General features: G+C 53.9%; 2 protein-coding genes across 2 annotated transcripts; one reads left to right on the plus strand and one right to left on the minus strand.

Moving 5' to 3' along the window:
- Positions 1-352: 352 nt before the first annotated feature.
- On the minus strand, positions 353-5,787 carry HER10_EVM0013051 (MYB DNA-binding domain-containing protein). The gene is made up of 4 exons (XM_035483202.1): positions 2,665-5,787; positions 1,644-2,232; positions 1,500-1,580; positions 353-1,440 (listed from the first exon to the last, which is right to left on the minus strand). The coding sequence occupies exons 1-4, from the start codon at positions 2,736-2,738 to the stop codon at positions 1,267-1,269; spliced, it is 918 nt and encodes a 305-aa protein (XP_035328661.1). The 5' UTR covers positions 2,739-5,787; the 3' UTR covers positions 353-1,266.
- A 9,202-nt stretch (positions 5,788-14,989) lies between these two features.
- Positions 14,990-17,513, plus strand: HER10_EVM0000109 (uncharacterized protein). Its single transcript, XM_035469904.1, has 2 exons — positions 14,990-16,292; positions 16,371-17,513. The coding sequence occupies exons 1-2, from the start codon at positions 16,152-16,154 to the stop codon at positions 17,220-17,222; spliced, it is 993 nt and encodes a 330-aa protein (XP_035327486.1). The 5' UTR covers positions 14,990-16,151; the 3' UTR covers positions 17,223-17,513.
- Positions 17,514-18,994: the final 1,481 nt, after the last annotated feature.

Below are 18,994 nucleotides of genomic sequence, written 5' to 3' on the forward strand. Positions count from 1 at the left end.
AATACCAAGAGTTCAGTGGTATCACCAGTCGTCCTAGCACTATACAACCTCGTGAGACTATGCTTCTTCTCCACCACCTCGACCACAATCACGACGTATACATACATGTCTACAGAGCTCAGTACATCCGGTAGATTGCTCATAGGTTCAGGGCCGAGATCAATGATCCTTGTCACAAGAGGCAACCTCGGACTGATTCTACGCTGACCATGAAGACCATGACATTATCCTTTTAAACACTAGTCCGTAACTTCACGTTTGGTAGCCTTGATTTCAGTCCAGCTCACATTCATCGTCACTGGACTTACAATGCCACACTCGGAAATCTTAGACAGCAAGTGGCCACTGCAAAGTCGCATCAAACAATTTCAATAGTCAATAACCTCAATTACTCACTCATCATACAGAGTCCATCTTCACCAAGTCCTCTCGCAGACCCGACGACGACAACAAAAACACAAATTCTCTCACACTAAAAGGGTATAGACTCGTCATGAATCGAAACAATTTCACAATCCCGGTAACCGATTCCTTCATCCTTCCTGCCATGACACCTTTCCCAAGCAAGCAACTTATTTTTGTGTGTGATGTGTCCTTGGACTTCCTCGACTGACCTCTTCAATCAGTCTCGTCCATACATCATTATATCCTCTTCTCCTCTGGCAATTAAGACATGGCATAAAAGGTGGGTTTCCGATGACTTGTGTTGGAAAACCCTCCGCACACATCAACACCATACAGAAGGTCCTCCCGCATACGTGCGCACGCGCAGACCATCTCTCAAACGGGTATGGCAATCACCCGCCATCACTCAACTTCCTTTTCGTGTTGTGCTATGAAACTCAGAGCACACTGATAACAGGCAAGCCCCGCAAGGGCATAACCGTCGTACATGAGGGCCAACACTCCTGATAGACCCATCTCCCCCACATCCGCCGCAGCCACAAGTTTTCGACCAGAAGTGACCGTGCCGGAGACGTGGAGCTGAGACGTAGGGGGTAAAAAGTATTAAAGTCCAGCCTCCAAATAAAAGAAACAAGGAAAAAAATTAACAAGTGCAAAGGGGGAATCGTCTTTTTTTCGAGTCCGGGTCGTTGTGATCGTCAGAACGAGAAAGAAGAAACACATTTGGTATATCCCAACGCATCGAGACACTCCCAGCGCCGTTTCGCAGTGTTGCCCATCTCCCGAGTATCCTCAGAACCGCCGATGGAGCTGAGGTTCCTCTACCGGTTGGTCGGCTTGGCGTAGAGGTCTACGAATCATTTAGTATCGTTGATGTGGATGCGGCCGTACCGACGTGATGTTGAGAGAGGGCATACCGGGAAAGTGCTCCTTGGCGTACTGTTCGCAAGCCTTGGCGGGCTTGCCGACCTTTTGCCCGATGACCTTCCACTTGTTGTTTTCGTACTCCTTGATGGCATTGAGGAGTGCTTGGCTCTGTGACCTGTTAGCGATTTTGAGGGAGAAAAGAAGTACAAGAGGCATCTGCTACGAACCTCGTCTTCCGCGAACTCTGCGTAGTGCATGTCCTTGTACCAATGCTTCTTGACACTACCCTCGGTGCGAGTAGGGAACGTCTACACGCTCATGTTAGTAGGCTGCTAGGGATGGGAGAATGGGGTAGTATAGATGAAACGAACCTTGGCAATCTCGGCCCAGCTGCTGCCGGCATCTCTCATCTGCTTCAGGCGAAGCTCCTCGGCCGGAGTCCAGGGGGTGTTTGTGCGGCTCTTCTTGGCCGGGGGAGGCTGAGGAGCCTGGGCGTTGGCATCTTCCGTGGCGGCGGGCTGAGCCTGGGGAGGAGGAGCGGCAACGGGAGGGTTGATCTGAGGCGGCGGGATGGGGGTAGCGGTGGGCGCAACGGGAGCGGGCGGCATGGGAGGGGCGCTAGTGACCGGCGGGGCCTGTTGAGCCGGGGCCGGGGCCGGACGCTTGCGGTTTCTGGGCGTCGGCTGCGGCTGAGGCGGGGGTTGGACAGCATGCTGCTGTTGTTGCTGCTGCTGCTGTTGCTGCTGCTGCTGGTGATGCTGCTGCTGCTGGTGGTGCTGTTGCTGCTGAGGATGGGGCTGGGCCTGGGGCGGCTGAGGCGGCTGAGGCACACTCATCGGAGGCTGGACCGGAGTGGGCTGGTGATGCTGCGGTGCCGGGCTCTGGTGAGGCGGCGCTCCGTACTGGAACTGTGGGTGCTGATCCCGACGAGACATGTCCTGCTGATAGGGGTGTTGAGGACTAGGATGGAGTGTTAGTAAAGTTTCATTCCGACGGGATCAACGTCGCGAATGGAGACGAGACTCCTGAGGACTAACGGCCCCTCGCGAGAGGTCGTGTCGCCCAGGCGTGCGTGCATGCATCGACGGCGGAAGGAAAAGGGTCATGTTATTGTTGTTGTTGTCCGTTACACCCTCTTTTGCGCCGCGGAGCAGGCCCAGTATGGCCGGGGTTGCTCAAAAGGAAAAGGTATTCCAGAGGTACATGTTCATGTACCCCTGGATCACGGGTAGGTGTCGGTACACCGTACGCAGCCTCGCGGGGCGGAGGAGGATGGAAAGGGAAGGGGAGCGACCGAACGAACGAACGAACGGGACGGGGGAGAGCAAGAGTGACTTTGGGCACAGGGACGAAAGTAGAGATCGAGGGGTACAAGGTGGATGAGGTACTTACTGCATGTCGCTAGGCTGATGGGTGGAGTTGGAGTAGATGTACTCCGGCACGGGGCCGACTTGCCACTGCTGCATGATCTAACAAGAGGTCCAAAGGTTAGTACCGTGTGTACCATGGTCAATTGATTCGCGACCCGAAGAAACAAAAGATAAAAAAAAAAAAGCTGTTGCGCCAGAGTCATGGGCGGGGCCCGCGCTGTGCCGGGACGTGAGGCGCGAACGCGACACGGGCGCTTTCCGACGAGAGGGAAAAAAAAGGGTACATGACTGCCATTGTGTGTGGCGAAGACAACGGTGATGATAGAACTCAGCGTCCGATAGAATCCTCAAAGGCGCGATGAAGACGAAAGTATGAGATGGAACATGATTGAAGTGACAGACAGGAAGAGTGAAGCAGTCGAATGCGCGCGCAAAGCAAGGCGTTGCTTATCGGGGGAGGATTCACAGACGTGCTTGCGAAGACGCGGTGAGGCAGAAAAACTTTGACGAGAGGGCGTCGACAACACGAGCGAGCCTCGATGAGAAAGAGACGCGCAATAGCATCAACGCGGATGAAGCCAAGTGTATCTGTATGCGCGCGACGATTCCATGATTGAGGTACAAGTGGTGATTTGATCCTCAATCGGGACAACGGGTGAAAAGGAACATAGGAAATAGGGTGCAGGTACTTACGGGCAATGTAGTGGTAGTATTAACTCAACAACGATGCATAAACCGACGGGTTGATGGATGGGGAATATTTGGTCTCTGCTCTCTCGGGGGGTGGAAGAGAGACTTGGACCAAGCCTGAGTCGCAAAAGACAAGAAGCGGGTCACGCACACGCCCGGGGTTGGGAAGGGCTTTTTTGGGCTTTTTTGGGGGGGAGGGGATGACCGATGGATGGGAGGGATGAGGTGAGGTGACGAAGTGACGAGGTAGAAAAGGATGGGAAGGAGTGGGAGTGGGAGTGGGAGGGGGGAAGGTGGAAGGGGGGAGGGAGGGAGGGATGGTGCGAGGTAGAGGCGAGAATAAAGGGGGACAAAGATACAAGGCGCGCGAGGCCGAGGACGTGTTTGCTTCAAGTACTCTTTTTTCTGGGGGTGGTTACTGCCGGGTTGTGTGGTGCGGCGGTGCGGCGTGCCTGCCTTGTGGTTCCAATTGACCTGGCTGGTTCGGGTCGGGTGGCAGGTGCGTTGCGTAAGGTAAGGAAGGTAGGTACTGTGTTGGTCTTGCTCTTGGTCCAGGACTCTCGTTCAGTGTGTGCGCGCGCGGGCGGTGCGAATATGTGTGGTGCGGGCGACCGAAAGCGACGTACGGGACGCGACAAGGGAAATAAGAGGAAACCAAATAAAAATAAAACGAGCACCTCAGGCGGCAGTGCAGCAATCAGTGAGGTGAGCAACGATAACAGCGAAAACCAGGTGGATCTTCGTAATGGACGGCAGGGAACGGCCGGACCTGGAGACTGGAGAGGAGAGGCTGGCAAAACCTGGAAGGCTCAGGTGTGCAAGCAGGTGAAAGGTGTAATCGTCAGGTAATTGGACGTCAGGTGAAGGAAGGTGCGCTGCTGCGGCATAGAGCGACGCGGCGCGCGGTATTCGTTGGCGGGAAGGAATGGGTGATTTCCCTTTCGGTGTGGGGAACAAAGTGCGAATGACGGCACTCCGGAAGGCAGGAAGCGGTGGAAGGCTCACAAATAAGAAATAGAGATACGGAAGGTACCGAAAGTTGCGTTGCCCTTGCTCTTTCCCGGTACAAGGTAATCAAGTGAAGGAGTCCAAGTAAAGCAGACCAGGTAAGGTAGGTGAAGTGAGGTGTGTGTGGTGTATCGCGAGATAAGGTCTGGCAGGTAGGTAGTGACAAGTAGCGGCGGAGCCAGCAAGAGGTAGCGTGATGTATCCGTGAAAGACGTCGAGGTTCAGATAGACAGGCGCAAGTAGACACGAGTAGACAGGCAGCTGGAGGCAGTGCGCGAGATGTGCCGTGCGTTGCTTGTTGGTTTGCGCGTAAGAGTTGGGTGCAGCTGGTGGTCGGTGGCGGTTCCTCGGATCAAGGGTCAATCAACAATGGACGGCGATCCTAAATGGGGCGCGTATATCCGTATGGGCGGAGAAGGCTAGGAGTAGGTAATGGAGAGCGAGAAGAGCAATGAAAGCTGTCTCGAACCGGTTTCTGGACAGGCGATGGCGAGAGAGGGTGAGAGAGAAAGTGAGAGATGGAGCAGAGACAGATAGGAAGATTCGGATACGGAGTGCCTTATTGCGACGCGATTCGGTGTGTAGGTATGCGTGTATAATGAGGTAAGACGTAGCCAACGTCTGCAGGGAAGGCAAAGAATTAGAAAAGTGGTGGACGTTGATGAGATAGGTCCAGTGAGTGATGCGTGTGTAATACGTGGTGGCAAAGGCGGAAAGAGATGGAGGTGCGTGAAATTGACGGCGCGCAAGTGAGGCAAGTGTGGTGACGACCGCAGCTATGGCGACAGCGACAGCGTCAATGCCAGATGGAAGGCTCTGTGAACGATGATGAGGTATGAGATGAGGTGAGGTGAGGTGATTGACAATGACGGGCGACGATGGTGGAGATGTCCGTTCCCTTGCGGTTGCGGCAACGTCAAAGTGGTGTAGGTGCGGATAGATGCGCGACAATAGGGTGGGCGGCGGCAGCGCGTTTGTAGCGTTGGTTGCTGCTCACCTTGGGATTGTCGTTGACCTTGAAGCTCTCAGAGCTTTTCGGTCTGCGTAAGTAGGTATTCTTTGAGGTGAGGTTGAGGTGAAGCGCGTGAGGTGATGTAGCCGTCAGAGTTGCGAGGTACCTGGCTGGGTGCGTAGTCGGGTACCGTGTATTCGCAGCTGTAGCTTTGTATGTAGCTGTACGGATACCTCGGTTTGCTGTAGCGGCAAGGACCTGAAGCAAAAGTGTGGAGGTGGAGCTTGAGCTGGTGCACACCTTGAGCTGATGAGGTCGGGTTGGGTATCCGTAGTGTAGTGCAGGTTGGTTTGGGAACTTGGGACTTGAGAAATGGGAGTTGGGATGCTATGGCTCGCGATGACCCAAGGATGTACCTCTGATGGAAGTAACTTCACAGTTCACGGTGATGTTTCTGGTCGCCCTCTTTTTTTTTTCTGCTGGGAGAAAGTGGGTGGTGGAAGGGGTCAGGAGAGAAAATTGCTAAGGGGGAGGGGGAGGACGAGGGAACTTGGAAAAGAAACGAGGGAGGCAGGCGGGGGGAAAGGAGGGGCCACTAGACGCCATTTTAGTGGGTCCTCGATCACGCAGAAAGTGACAATGGCACTCCGACTATTAACCGGCGAGCTGCGCTGCTTCCACTTTGCCAGCCAAAACAGCACTGTTTGGCAGGAAGGCACCTTCCAGTTTCCTATCTTGTTGCCTCGGTCATCGACTTTCAACCACCAGCACAGACCATCTTCCCCCTCGCTGTGCACGGATCACTCCAGCTTGTCACTCTACACTTCGTCATGGCCCAATGCTCAGTGGCTGCTCCGTGCCCTGTCCCTGTTCCACTTTTCCTCGTCCATCCGGGCAGCTGCCAGTTGTTCACCTCACCTCAATCTATCAGGCCATCTCAAGTTCGTTACTCCCTACCTAGGTTCCAGAGGCAAGTTCCAAGCAGGTACGTACGGCTGATGAGTAACGTCTACTTTCCTTTGCTAGCGATACGATCCGATGCGACTGTGAACCACGCCCGTGTGCTGCAGCTGCTCGTATCTCGTTGCACCCAGATAGGTACTAATTAGCCAGAAAGACAGCTACCTTACGCATTGGACACACCGAATTTGTCGGTCGCTCACCTCGGACCCTTCGGCCATGCGCTCCTGCCGTGTGTCGTGTCGCTCGCTGCTGTGCTTTGCTTGAAGTTGATGACTGAGGTCACTGGTCACAAGCGTTTCTTCTTGCGGGGAAGCCCACATCACCTCACCGCACCTCAGCTCAGCCACTTTCCTCATCCAACCTTCAGCAACGCGTGCCAGGCAAATAGCAATCCATCTGAGCCACTTTTATTCCATCTTGTTTGCCTGACTGAAAGGGCAACGGGCGAGGCAGCAAGTAAGGTGCTCCAACGACTGGTTGACCATTAACGGGAGCTGGAGGGGAAACGCGAGAGGACGGGAAACACAAGTTGAAAAGTTTATCGCATAATCTCTCAGCCTCGCCCGCTCCACCAACCTCCATCTTCACTTGAGCTTCTTGTTCTGGCAGTGTTGTTAGATGCGACCTGTGCTGCGCCCAAGGTCAAAGGTAAAATCAAAAGTAGGTACGTAGATACTCGTCGCAATTGTTCTCTTGGCAGCCTTTCTGAACTACAAGTACTCCATGTACCGCCTGCATGGCCCAAGTACTTGATCCTCGCTTTATGTACCTCCTGTTAGTGGTACCGCTGGTGGACACCGACTACAACATCGGACTCTGCGCGGTACGTACAGTACCTCAACGATGCATGTACCTTTCCGCTCATCTTGAGTCTTGAGTCTCGAGTCGATTAGGTTGGCTATGGAAACCGGATGGAATGGTTAAAGCAATGTGGAATGCATCTAAATCGCTTTGCATGACTAGATGCCGGGTGCACAAAATCCATCCTTAGTATTTCGTGGCCAAGTCTCTCCAATCCTTGCGATAATGTCATGTCGCTACCCCTTAGCCGCCGCTCTGCCATGGCGAGTTCATCCAGACAGGTAGCATTTACTCCATCTTCAACTGATGATGACGACTCTCTCTCTCTGTGCGTCGGACCGCTCACAGACGTGTTCATGGCCCAACAGTGCGCGATGCTGGCCTGTTGTCTTAGCCTTCATGTCAGAATGGGAGAGTCAGCTTGCGCTCGAGTCTCTGGCTGAAAAGACACCTGGGCGTCCATTCGAGTTTTAATGTTTTGTTCTAGGACCAGATTGGTCTGGGTGAGATCGAAAACGCTTTGCGCTAGAACATACGGTCGAGATACCATGGTGTTCAATTAGGGATGATGCAACGAACGACTCCGAGGGAACGTTTTGCTCAGCACGCCGAAGTTTCCGTGCGGCGATGTCCCTCCGATGATGCCGAGTTACGGAGCCCGCGGCCTGGCCAGCTTTCGTAATCATCCGGGACGGGGAACGGGAGCCAGTAACTTCACGGCAGCGGACCGAAGGCCCGACTTTTCCCAGGTCACATCGGGAGAGGGTCGGTGCCGGGGTACCGGGATCCTGGAGACCGAGCTGCCTCAGAAGTGCACGGTTGTAATCGGTTCCGGGCGCTTAGGGTTCCACTTGGCCGTGGCCAGATCGGGACGGGGAGACAAGGGTGCCCGAGATGCCGCGGTTCATCGCTATCACCACTCTCCACTTGCTGCTCCACGAGAGTCCCATTGTGAATGAACCCGTGTGTGCTCGTCACGATAACGAAAGAGAGATATAGATAGGCTGATGAGGCTGACCGCCGGCACATTCTGAGCGATTGGCCGCGTATTCCGCGCACCCACGTAAGCGGTACCCTAGGTACGCAGCTTCACCGCCAAAACAAAAGCGATGCTGCTAGTCTCCCAAGACAAGAATTGTTTCAAACACCGAAAAAAGGCGACGAAACAAGGTGGCTCGCCCGACCCTGGCAACGACCCCAGATCGCACCAGGCGTGAGGATGAGCCCCATGACCACCAAAAAAGATGAGCCCCAGGTTCATGCCAAGCTCATGTTGGATGCTGTCGTTTAGCTTCATGTTGTCGACAGGTAACCTAAAACGGCCTCATGAGCCCTGACCCGGCCACGTCTACTGCCATCCGGTCTCTCGCTTTCATGCGCGTAGGGCAATCAGACTCCGTGAAGCCATACTTTCCTTGCCAGGACGTGCATGTTCGTTCCGAACATGGACAGACTTTATGCCTCCTTGGCAGGTCGCGATGAGAGACCCCAGCTATGAAACGATGTTGGTCACAGGGTTCCGGCACCAATTGTTTGAGACTCGCGGCTCTTGAGCAACATATGACTGAAGACACGTTCACCCCAACGTCTTTGCTCAGGGTGGCCCTGGGCTCGGCCAAGCCGTGAATCGGAACGTTGGCTAGTGCCCGTCGCGAGCAAGTTTGTCGAGTCTGTCGATGTTTTCTCTCAAAGTGCCGTTTCAAAAACATTGGACGATGAGGATTCATGCGAGTTGCTGAGACGGCCGACGACCAGACGATCCAACGATGATCCGTGGCGTCATGAACAATTGGGGCCGCCGCTCGAAATCTCCGTTGCAGTTGCACCTGCTTTAAAGGGCAGAGGCTCACCCCCTATGTATTTTGGGGCTCTTGGTTTGAAGCAAAAAGGAGAGAACGTCGCATGGGACGCCTTGATGGAAAGCAGGAGCACTGGCCCACAAGGCTGGGCCGGCCAACCTCCACGTATTTACTCGGCCGAGTAATGCGAGACGCGCGGAACAAGCTGGGTATGGTGACGTTCCATTTCCTAGGCATCATTTCTGCACCATGTCGGACAACTACTTGAGGCCAATACGGGATCTGTGTAACTCTCCGAATGGTGATTAGTATGCTTCCCCGAATCTATTCGTCGATAAGCAGGTGTAGTATCCGACTGCCCGACAGATAGACCTGGCCTAATACACCAGGGATTCAACTTGAACGGTGTATGCAGCGGACAGTGTCCAAGCCGTGACCTGTAATCTCGCTCTTCTTAGCCTCCGTCCTCCGTGGATCACTTGTATTCGTAGTGTACTGTTGCAGGACCGTTGAGTGTGGGGCCGCCCCAATCCATCGGTCGAGAGATCAGACGAAAAGAGTATCGCCAAGCTTCTGTCAGGGAACCGGGCGTTACTGTTCATCTAGTCGAGTCCGGTACGGTCCCAGCACCAGGTATGGTGGGCGGATCTTGACGCGAATCCGAACCAACCATGGGTTCGATTAATGCGGCCGTTTGTGCCTCCTCTATGACATCTTAACTCCACCAACCACACTTGCGCCCGTCAACAATTGCCTTCGGTTGATGGCCTTCCCGAAGATCATCACCGCCATCACCAGATTGGAGTTGAGATGGCAGAGTGGCAGACAGGGGGCGTGACGTTTGGCGATTCCTCCTGGAAGGATCGGAGACCTTCTTGGTCTGCATTTCCCACCGGGTAGGTCTGGGTGCGGGCGCTTCTGGACTCGCGGGATGCGGGCGATCCCTTCAATACCCCAGGTATGCCGATATTGAGTTGAGTCTTCCTGCTCTTTTCCCACAATGCCGGCCAAAAGTTTACTGGCCGCTGATGATCCGGATGATGAGCATCCGCCCCGTGATATGTTGCTCCCACTTCTTGGCCGTATGGAGGGGTAAGGCCCTTTGTTTCTGAGCCTTCTTGGCTGGATGGAGGCTCTCACATACTGGTGGGGGATTTTTGGGCGATCAGGGACATCGACTGGTAGGGCCGCCAGGTTACACGCTGGAGCCTGGATGGCGGAACTTAATTGGTGCCGGGGTTGACGCTCGAGAGGATAATCAATCATGGTTTATCTCCGCTCAGTATCGTGGCTTTGCTAGAGCTCGCGGGACGGGGGCCAAACGGGCGGCCGGACGATGTTCATTGTGCGCAACGCGCAAGGAAAATGAAAAGTCCCGGAGCGGACGGCCGCAACTCATGGTTTTGCCACGGAGAATTGGGGGTCACGAGCAGCCCACGGCGGCAGCGGGCTGTGTTTCGATCTCCATGGCGCCGATGGTGGCTCGGCTTTCTCATTTTGAGTGAAGCTGCCCAAGGAACAGCCTGTTTCTGTTAGTGCTGCGGCGGCGAGAATGTTTCTGCTCCTGTAGGATGTAAATTACGATCTGTGAATCATGGTGGCTGGTAGAGGACGGTATATGACTCGGTGGACCCGTCCGTCAGGTTAGGCAGCGTGCCAGTAGTCTGGTTTGACAGGCTGGTAGGGCGAAAAGGTCAGACGAATCCTATTCCTGATAAGGGTAGACGTTGGAGGGCCCGAGACTGAGGTTTGGCTCAGACATGTCGAACTCTGTGTGTTGTGGCCCGGCCGCCCAGACTCTCGGCCATGACTTCTGGCGGGCGGCAGTAGCAGAATGGGGTGAGGGAAGCTTAATGGACGACGATTAAAGGGCCATGAACCTGAAAGAGCGCGCGTGATGAACGGGGTTAACGCTAGACGGCACGGTAGTGTATCCATACTCTGTAAGGTACTCCGTAGTGTACCGAGTTTTTGAGACTACTCCGTAGAGACTCGAGAGTAGTAGAGAGCGTTTGGAGGGGAGTGCCTGGAAGCGGAAACGCCCCGTTGGAGATGGTGGCATGGTGGCATGGTGCAAGCCAGATTCAGTTTCAGCAGAGATCTGTTAAGAAACAAATAAGGTTTCCTGCATTAGGGCCCCTCTGTTGTTTCTCGCAATCCATGTTCGTCCCGTCGGTCAGAGGAAGGGAAGGGGAGGGTGTGGATGGTCGGCTGTCTGTTCGCATCGTGCGTCTGTCTGAGTTTTGGGAGATGTCGTCGGGAAGAGAGGTGAGTGGTGGAAAATGGAGGAGGAAGATGGAGGGGTGACGAAGTCCCGGGTGTGGGCAGAAAGAAGGACGAAAAAAGAGGTTTGAGGGTACGTATCGTGTACAGTAAGGTGAAGCCGACAGCCACACTTTTGATTGGTTTCAGTCACGGGGTGGGCGGCGTGTGTGCTGTGTGAGTGGCTCAAGCCTACGATGAAAGTGGATGACAGGGTACGTGGAGCTGGAAGACTCGATGTGGGGGGACCATACCTTTTCGGTACGTACCGTAGGCCGTCAGGGGGAAAGGGCGACCAAGAGGGAAAGGGCTGAGACGTGGGTGAAATTGCGCCTGCTTGCTAGCGAGTTTCAAGGGACGTGGGCCCAGGACATGGAAATTCACCAAGAGGCAACAACGGCCTGGGATTCCCAAATGATCACGGCTAGACGAGCAAAAACGAGCAAAGTCCCCCTCCTCTGGAAACTAGACCCCCCTTCTGTACTCAACCCCTGGCTCTCTGGAGATTTTTTCTGTACGAACAAAACCTGCCCTCTCCCTTTAATTGTGCTGTCGTTACGAAAACAGGTGAAGCGTTTTTATTGCTCTCTCCACATCTTGGCAGGAAAGTGGTGTGAGTTTCAATGTTTTGGTGCGGCTCGGCACCCACGGAAGGCGGGGGGGATACTTTCGAATCTCAAGGAAGGGAATGTCGACAAACCTGCCAGTGCCTGCCCTACAGGTGAATTGCGGTAGAACAAATTCATTTATTTCGTCAACTTGTCACTTGTGACTGCCGGAGAGAAAGTGACTGGCTGAGTGGTCCGCGAACCAACCAAAAGAGAAAGAGCATGTGTGTGAGAGGCCACGTTGGGATGCCGATGATGAAGTGCGTGTCTGGGAAGGATTATTATCCAATGTCAAGTCTAATGAATAGCACTCGTCCGTGTTTATCCGTAAGTTTCCCTCATATAAGGTACGGAGACTTTCAATGACGCCCGAATGAGGGGTGTGCTAAGTTTGGCTGCGGATGGATAGGTGCAGGCATTTCAATTGCAATGCGGTGACTGCATCCCAGTCTGGGATGGCATCGTAGTGTAGGGCAGTCAATTTAGACAAACATGCCGCTATGCCGGGTGATCCAATGACTGCCATAGCAATGTCACATATGGGAAATAGATGGACAGGCACTCTACTGTTGGTTTCTGATGAGCGAGCACTTTGCACCAAGTACGCAGTGCACCAACCATGGGCCACCACGCCCTGAGAATTGTGAGTCTCAGAGCGCAGATGCCGAGGCGGCGTCAGAGAGGGACGAACAAGAAACAGCCTCATGTTTCGATGCAGATGCCAACGCCTATGCTTCTACTTCGCACCTTACAAGGACACCGGACACCAGAAACCAGAAACCTGGGCTGGACACGCCATCACATCACATCGCTTCGACAAGGTCGCGCGGGGTATGGGTGCCAGAATTGTTGATCATCAGATGGGACCACGGGAAGAGTCTATTAGTGCGAATACAGTCGTCAGCTGTGTCATGGTCCAGGGCGACGAAGCTAAGAGTATGTCTCTTACGCAAAGTTTCTTAACTGGTAGTGAATATCCGTCAGGATACTTGGTGTCCCATACAGGACGGCGCTACTGTTGAAGCCTTGAAGGGGAGAGCCCTGACATCAAACCAAACAGCCGGGTTGGCATCTGGGCCTGTCGAATCGTCGATACGGTATACCCTACCTCGTGGTAGTAGCGGCTCTGGCGTAATTGTTCCCATTGAGGAGGCTCTTACCCGGCAAGCCGCAACGGGGCCTAGTGGGAGACGACGACGTGGGACGAAGTCAAGGCGGCTCGAGCCTCAAGCCTCGAGGATTGACTGACTGTGATAATGGTGTTCCCATAATTGCGTCCGGAGACACCATAAGGTACGGTACCTAGGCAGAGAAAAGATTCACTCACTGTGAACAAAAGGACGGTTACAGTAGACAGGGGTATTCGGCCCCGCCGCACCGGTGGTTCGCAATGAGGTGGAAACTGCGGATGGGTCGTGAGGTGGGTCTCACTTGCCTCGGGAGCCGATACGTATCGACGCTACAAGTACGTAGCTACGTACCCGTCACGGTTGCGAGGCTGACCGGGGTGATGGCGGTTTCTGTTCCTGACTTGACCCAATGTAGACTAGTAGCCGCTTAGCGTGCCTTGCCCTTCTGTGCGCGCAACTCGCAAGGAAGGCTCAGGGGCTGCCGCGAAAACGGGCCAATGGCAGTCACAGGCGCGCCTCTGTAACACGTACCGTCCATCGCTTGACCCCGCCGTCAAACGTCAGACAGACATCCTCACACAACCTTCAGACACAGGGTCACGATCCCGTCACGACGACGACGACGACGACCACCACCACCACCACCACTGCCCGCAAGTTGCAACAATCTGAACAACACCAGCGGCAGCATCAACACCACCGCTCGCCGCCCGTTACTAGCGTACCAGTTCCCGCTCCTCGCCAAAACGGCACTTGAGTCTCGAGGTACCATCCTGTGTACACCGGCCATGCCACGACCGCCGGCGGTTGCGACGACCATGCCGCCGCAATGCAGCCTGCGCGTCCTTTCCTCATCCTTCTGCACATCGTAACCTACCGTACGGATACGGAATACGCAGTTAAGTGTCCTGTACCGCACACCGCACCGTCCGCACCTCACCGCACCGCACCGCACGTACAATACTTCGTACACGCGCGCTATACCATACGAGACCGAGACGAGGAAAAACAACCTGCTCAATACCCCGTTTCCCTCTCAATTGGGCATATGCCGCGAATGTATGCCTCGCGTACCCGCAGAGCCCCTGCTTCTCCCCCTCTGCCTTGTCCAGCCTACGGATACCTGCTCGACAACTACCTATTCGAATCCCACGCCTCGCTATCGTTGTTCCAAGAATTCCCTCTGCAAGTGCGAGACTGCAACCTTACGCAGAGCCCCAAAACGCTACAGCCATTCCCCTTCCTATGCTTCCCCTCCCTCATCCTCGCCAATGCCTTCGCGAGATCGACAGCGAGCAGACGTATGCTTATCGCGACTTGAGACCAGATGTCGACCACAAATAGTAACACCCTCTTCCTTGTTGCGAGCCACCCGACCCAGCGTGACGGTGTCAACTTTGTCGAGGTCTCGGGAGGGATCAATGGTTTGTTTTCTGAGTCAAGTTACCTTACTTTTCAAAACAGCCTTCGGCGATGCCATGCCACGCCATCCCAAGCCCCATACTATGCGGCGCTCTGCCACGCGCGCAACACGAGTATGCATCCTTACCTTCAGCAGTAATACCATACTCCGTAGAGAGAGACAGAGAGGGCCGAATTCTCTAAAGTTTCTCCTCCTCATCAGTCATGAACAAGATCCACCGACCATGTGCCGTGACCGAAACCAAAACCAGCTGGCGGGTCATCAAGATGCTTGCAACAAACTAGCCAAGTTGAGGCTCTGAACTGAATCTGCATGGAGCCCAGGTACTCACTCCCCTTGACGAAGAAGGGGAAGAAACAAATCGGAGGCACGACACCGCTCTTTTCGGTAAGGGAGACGCTACGCTGCTCGCATTTGGTGGCTTTCCTTTACCATGTTCCAGGTTTGCAAGAGCCTCTCTCTCCTCTTCTTCCCAATCTCTCTTGTTCTGTTTTGCTCCCCAAGTCTTCAATGAAAGCTCCATCTCTGGGGGGCCCTAGGCTTGGTCTATGCTCATCCTGCACCCGAGCCTCCGAGGCTACAGCTCGTTGCGGGCAATTATCCATTTTACTTTGGCTTGTCTATTGGCGGGCGCCACTTGAGTCTGGCTGCTCTCTTTCTCGATCCATCATGGCGGCCGGTTGAGACGCACGTTCGTCTCTCACCGGATCCATAATCTCGCACCCATGCCTGTTCCTCGTCCGTCTCCTCTTTCTGGCCCTGCCCTCGAACAAGTTACGTACAGGGGTGTGGTCAAACAGGGTGTGGCTTGCACAAGTGTTGCCGGGCCTGGTCTCGGTTTCTCTGTGTCTGTCTTGTCTGCTGGGTCTCTCACACACACACACACACTTTTTTCTTTCCTTTTCCCCCTTCAGAAAATGGGGATGGCAGCAGGCCAGGCGGATCAGACCAAACGTTATGCTCTGCTAATTCTGTCACATCCACCCCATCTTCTCCAGGGTCTGGCTGGCTTCACTGCTGAATATCTGCAACAGGGCTAGACTTGACGGTGTGCGACCCCCCTGTCCTGCATGTACCAGCGCCCGAACATGATGAGGCAATGTTTGCTATGCCTGCCCACCCGCTCTTCTTCTTTGGGCGTGTGTGTGAGTGGTGCCTTGTCTGGTACGGGGACAGATACGGTCTAATGCTGGTAGAGCTGGTCCCGTCTTGTCTCGTCTTGCCAGTTGCCAGATAGAAACTGAGAAGAGACTGGGACCCAGGGCCGACTTTGGCTGTGGCTGCAATATTACTTTATCCTCCCTCTCTCCCCCCCATCTCGAACCTTTTTCATCTTTCTGTTTACCTTCTCTACCTAACTTGGGTTTATCATCAACATCCCTTTTCTTCGTCTTCTTGAAGCGCAGTTGCGTGTCCTTCTTTTCTTCTCCCGCAGCTAGGGTTTTACTTTCCTTCATTGTCCAACTGGCTTGGCTGCACACACTCATTTGACTACGCTTCTTGAACACCACCTTTTTTGTCAATATATCTTGACCTATCCGGTTTATTCAAACAAACGAACTTCACTTCACTTCTTTGGGACCTTCCCCCACTCGCCTATCCGTTTCCTCTCTCCTTGACGGATCTGCAGAAAGCCGACTTCGTTGTTGCGAGCTTCCGGCTGGGACACCACCTTTTTTCAACAATCAACTTTTTCAAACCTTCGATTCGTTGGCAGCAAGTTTCTGCCTCTTCTTACCAAACCCAGCTTCCAGGACACCGCGAACAACATAACGCGTGAAGATTCTCCACCGAGAGACACAAGAGTTTACCCTACTTCTGAGAGGTACAACGACGCAACATCGACTGTTCCGAAACGATTTAACGAGCAAAAATGTCTCCCACGATGCAATTGGCGCCTCACACGGCCACCTACACTCCCACTTCCGACGCCATGGATCGTCATGAATATGGAATCACCAAGAACCGCAAGGCGGCTTCAACCGGAGGAGGCAGAGCATGGAGCGAGGATGAGGTATGTTTCACTCGGAGAGTCTAGGACTGCTGCGATCCAGAGTCACATGTGAGACCACAATGTCTAACCGTACCACAGGAAGTCTATCTCCTCCAGACTCGTCTTCAGAAGATGCCTTACAAGCACATCGCCGCTCACCTGAAGAAGACTGAGCTGGCATGTCGCCTTCACTACCATCAGCTTAGCCACGGCAGCAACCGACGCAAGCAGCGTGCCACCTCGGTCTCTTCTGGCTCTTCCACCACCCACTCACCTGTCATGCAACCGACGATGCCTTCTTCGATCCGAGAGTCGACCCCTCGTTCGGTTTCTCCCCCAGGCAGCTCAACCAGCTACGCACCTCACTCGCCCGCCCCTATGCAACTTCCCAGCATCATGGGCCACGAGGCTTCTCCCAGGCTCCCCGCCATCCTCCCTAAGCCGGTCTGCATGACACTGCCGCCTCCCACCGCCTCCCCCACCCGCGGGTATCCCACACCTCTCCCTGAGCCTCGCAGCGCGGCTCTCCCCTCCGCCACCTTTCAGTCCATGTCCGGCAGCCTCCCCATTACGCCACCCCTGCGTCTGGAGTGCCCTCTTCCTTCTGCCCAGTCCGTCGTCAGTCATCAACACGTTGACATGAACCGCCTTCAATCCGTCTATACTGCACACCGCGCCTCTTTCTGGGCCGCTGTGGCTAACGACTACGGCCCGGGCGCAAGCCCCGTTGCTTTGGAGCAGGCGTGGCAGAATGGTGCATGCTGCAACCAGCAGCAGGCCAGCACACCCATCACACCCACCTCCAGCCCCGACAATCTGGATCGCGATAGCTACGAAAGACCTCAAGATAAGACTCGCATCTCTGCCATTCTTGGCATTGACGCCAACCCTCGCTCTCCCCGTGAGCGCGAGTTGGTTAGACGCATGGAGGAATCAAGAGTCGGCGCCTAAGAAAACTCGGCACCGACCAAGACAACACTTTGATTCTACCAGTGTATTACTTTACAACTTTGGAGTGTCTGATTCTTGCTTGAGGTTTTGCGTCTTCCTTGGTGTGCAACAAGAAGACTACAGCATCAAGCCGCAGTTTTGTTCTTCGCTTCAGTTGGCTTCTCCCTTTATGAGAAATTCGGTTTCTTTGTCTTTTTGGTTTAGGCTTTTCGCCAAACCGTTTACCCCATCTTCATCGTACACGAACACATACGACTAGGGCGACTGCGAACTGTTGGGGCGAAATCCGGCGCAGAAAGGGGCGGGGGTTTTGCTCGGGAGGGGAAAGGTGCCCTTTCTTCCATTTCTTCATTTCATCTTCTATCATTTTGAGGGAAAAAACGAGGCCATCACCTAGGCATGTGAAGGGGATTGGATGCTACATTCCTGAAGAGGGGTGGTTGGGCACGACTGGCAGTGCAGAGGAGGACATTTACAACATTTCTTTCATCTTCTCGGGAAGGCATCTTTTCCACCCTTTGCAGAAATGAAGCGATGACTACGAACCACAAACACCTCGCAACCGTGGGGTTATTCCGAAACAACTTGTTACGGCAGTTTTTTGTACACTAGAGCGGCCCTTGGGGGTCCTGCGGGATTCATGCAGACGATGATTGCGTTGGCTTTATTGTGCTTTTTTTCTTCTTCAAAACGGCGAATCGAGAAATCAGAGTTTTGAGAAAATCTTGTTCCTCCTGCAGTGATTCTTAGTGACCTCGTCCTTTGGTTCTGAGTAGTGGTGCCACGACAGCTGCAAGAGAGAGAAAGAAGCAATACGATGAGAGGGCAGCGGATGCATCTATCCAAGCGTGATGTGTTTGGACATTGTGGGAATCACTTCAATACTGATACGATGTCTCCCTCTCTCAATCCTTGTCCGGATTAGGGTAACAAGTCGTCGAGTGATGGAAGGTTGTTGACGTTTGTCTGACAAGTGCTTTGACGATCCAAGCTGCAGTTTCCAATTGCCGATTCCAGACAAGCGCTTCGAAGATAACGTCCATACATACATGATCAAACCGTCGATAGCGTCATGTAAGAGCGATGCAAGACGCAGAAGAGGAGTTACCATCGGCAATTGTTCCCTCGCGGCAAGGTGAAGTGTCTCGTCCCCTTACGTGGTGTTGACAGTAAGGTAGGTAGATAATTTACGGCACTCTCTATCCGTACCTTGGACGAAAATCACTTGGGTACCTTTCTCTCCTTGCGTGAAAGTTGGAAATAGTAACAGGGCCGTGAATTGTCTCGGGTACGTACATATGGCTGGCCTTGCCTTGCCTTCCGCACATTTTTCCATTCTGAAGTTGAAGTTGAAGTCGAGATTGAGGTACGTACTGGCGCGGTCAGAGTTTCCCTTCACACCCTCCCGCTCCTCCCAACCCTCATCTTCCTCCACCACCTCCTCCTTTTCTTTGCTACACTAATACATGACTACTTGGCTTCGACCACCCACCTACCGTGTTACCTTATCATCACTCGGCCCAAACGTCCAAAGATCCCAAGGTTTCGTCGGTCCGCCTTGATCAGCAAAGCTCTGCTTTTTTGACACCCTCCGAAACCTTCTTTCCTCCCAACTCTTGAAGCATAAATGGTTTTGGCCTTGTTGGAACAGACGCCAGCCAAGCATGGTCCCTGGACATATTTTTCACACCCCCAGCAGAAGCGAGCAACGCAGAGCACGGCATGGCTTGGGTCGAAAGAGAGAGAGAACGGACGGACGAAGAAGGACGGTG

Source organism: Colletotrichum scovillei (assembly GCF_011075155.1).
Source record: "Colletotrichum scovillei strain TJNH1 chromosome Unknown Contig00010, whole genome shotgun sequence".
In the NCBI taxonomy this organism is placed as follows: domain Eukaryota; kingdom Fungi; phylum Ascomycota; class Sordariomycetes; order Glomerellales; family Glomerellaceae; genus Colletotrichum; species Colletotrichum scovillei.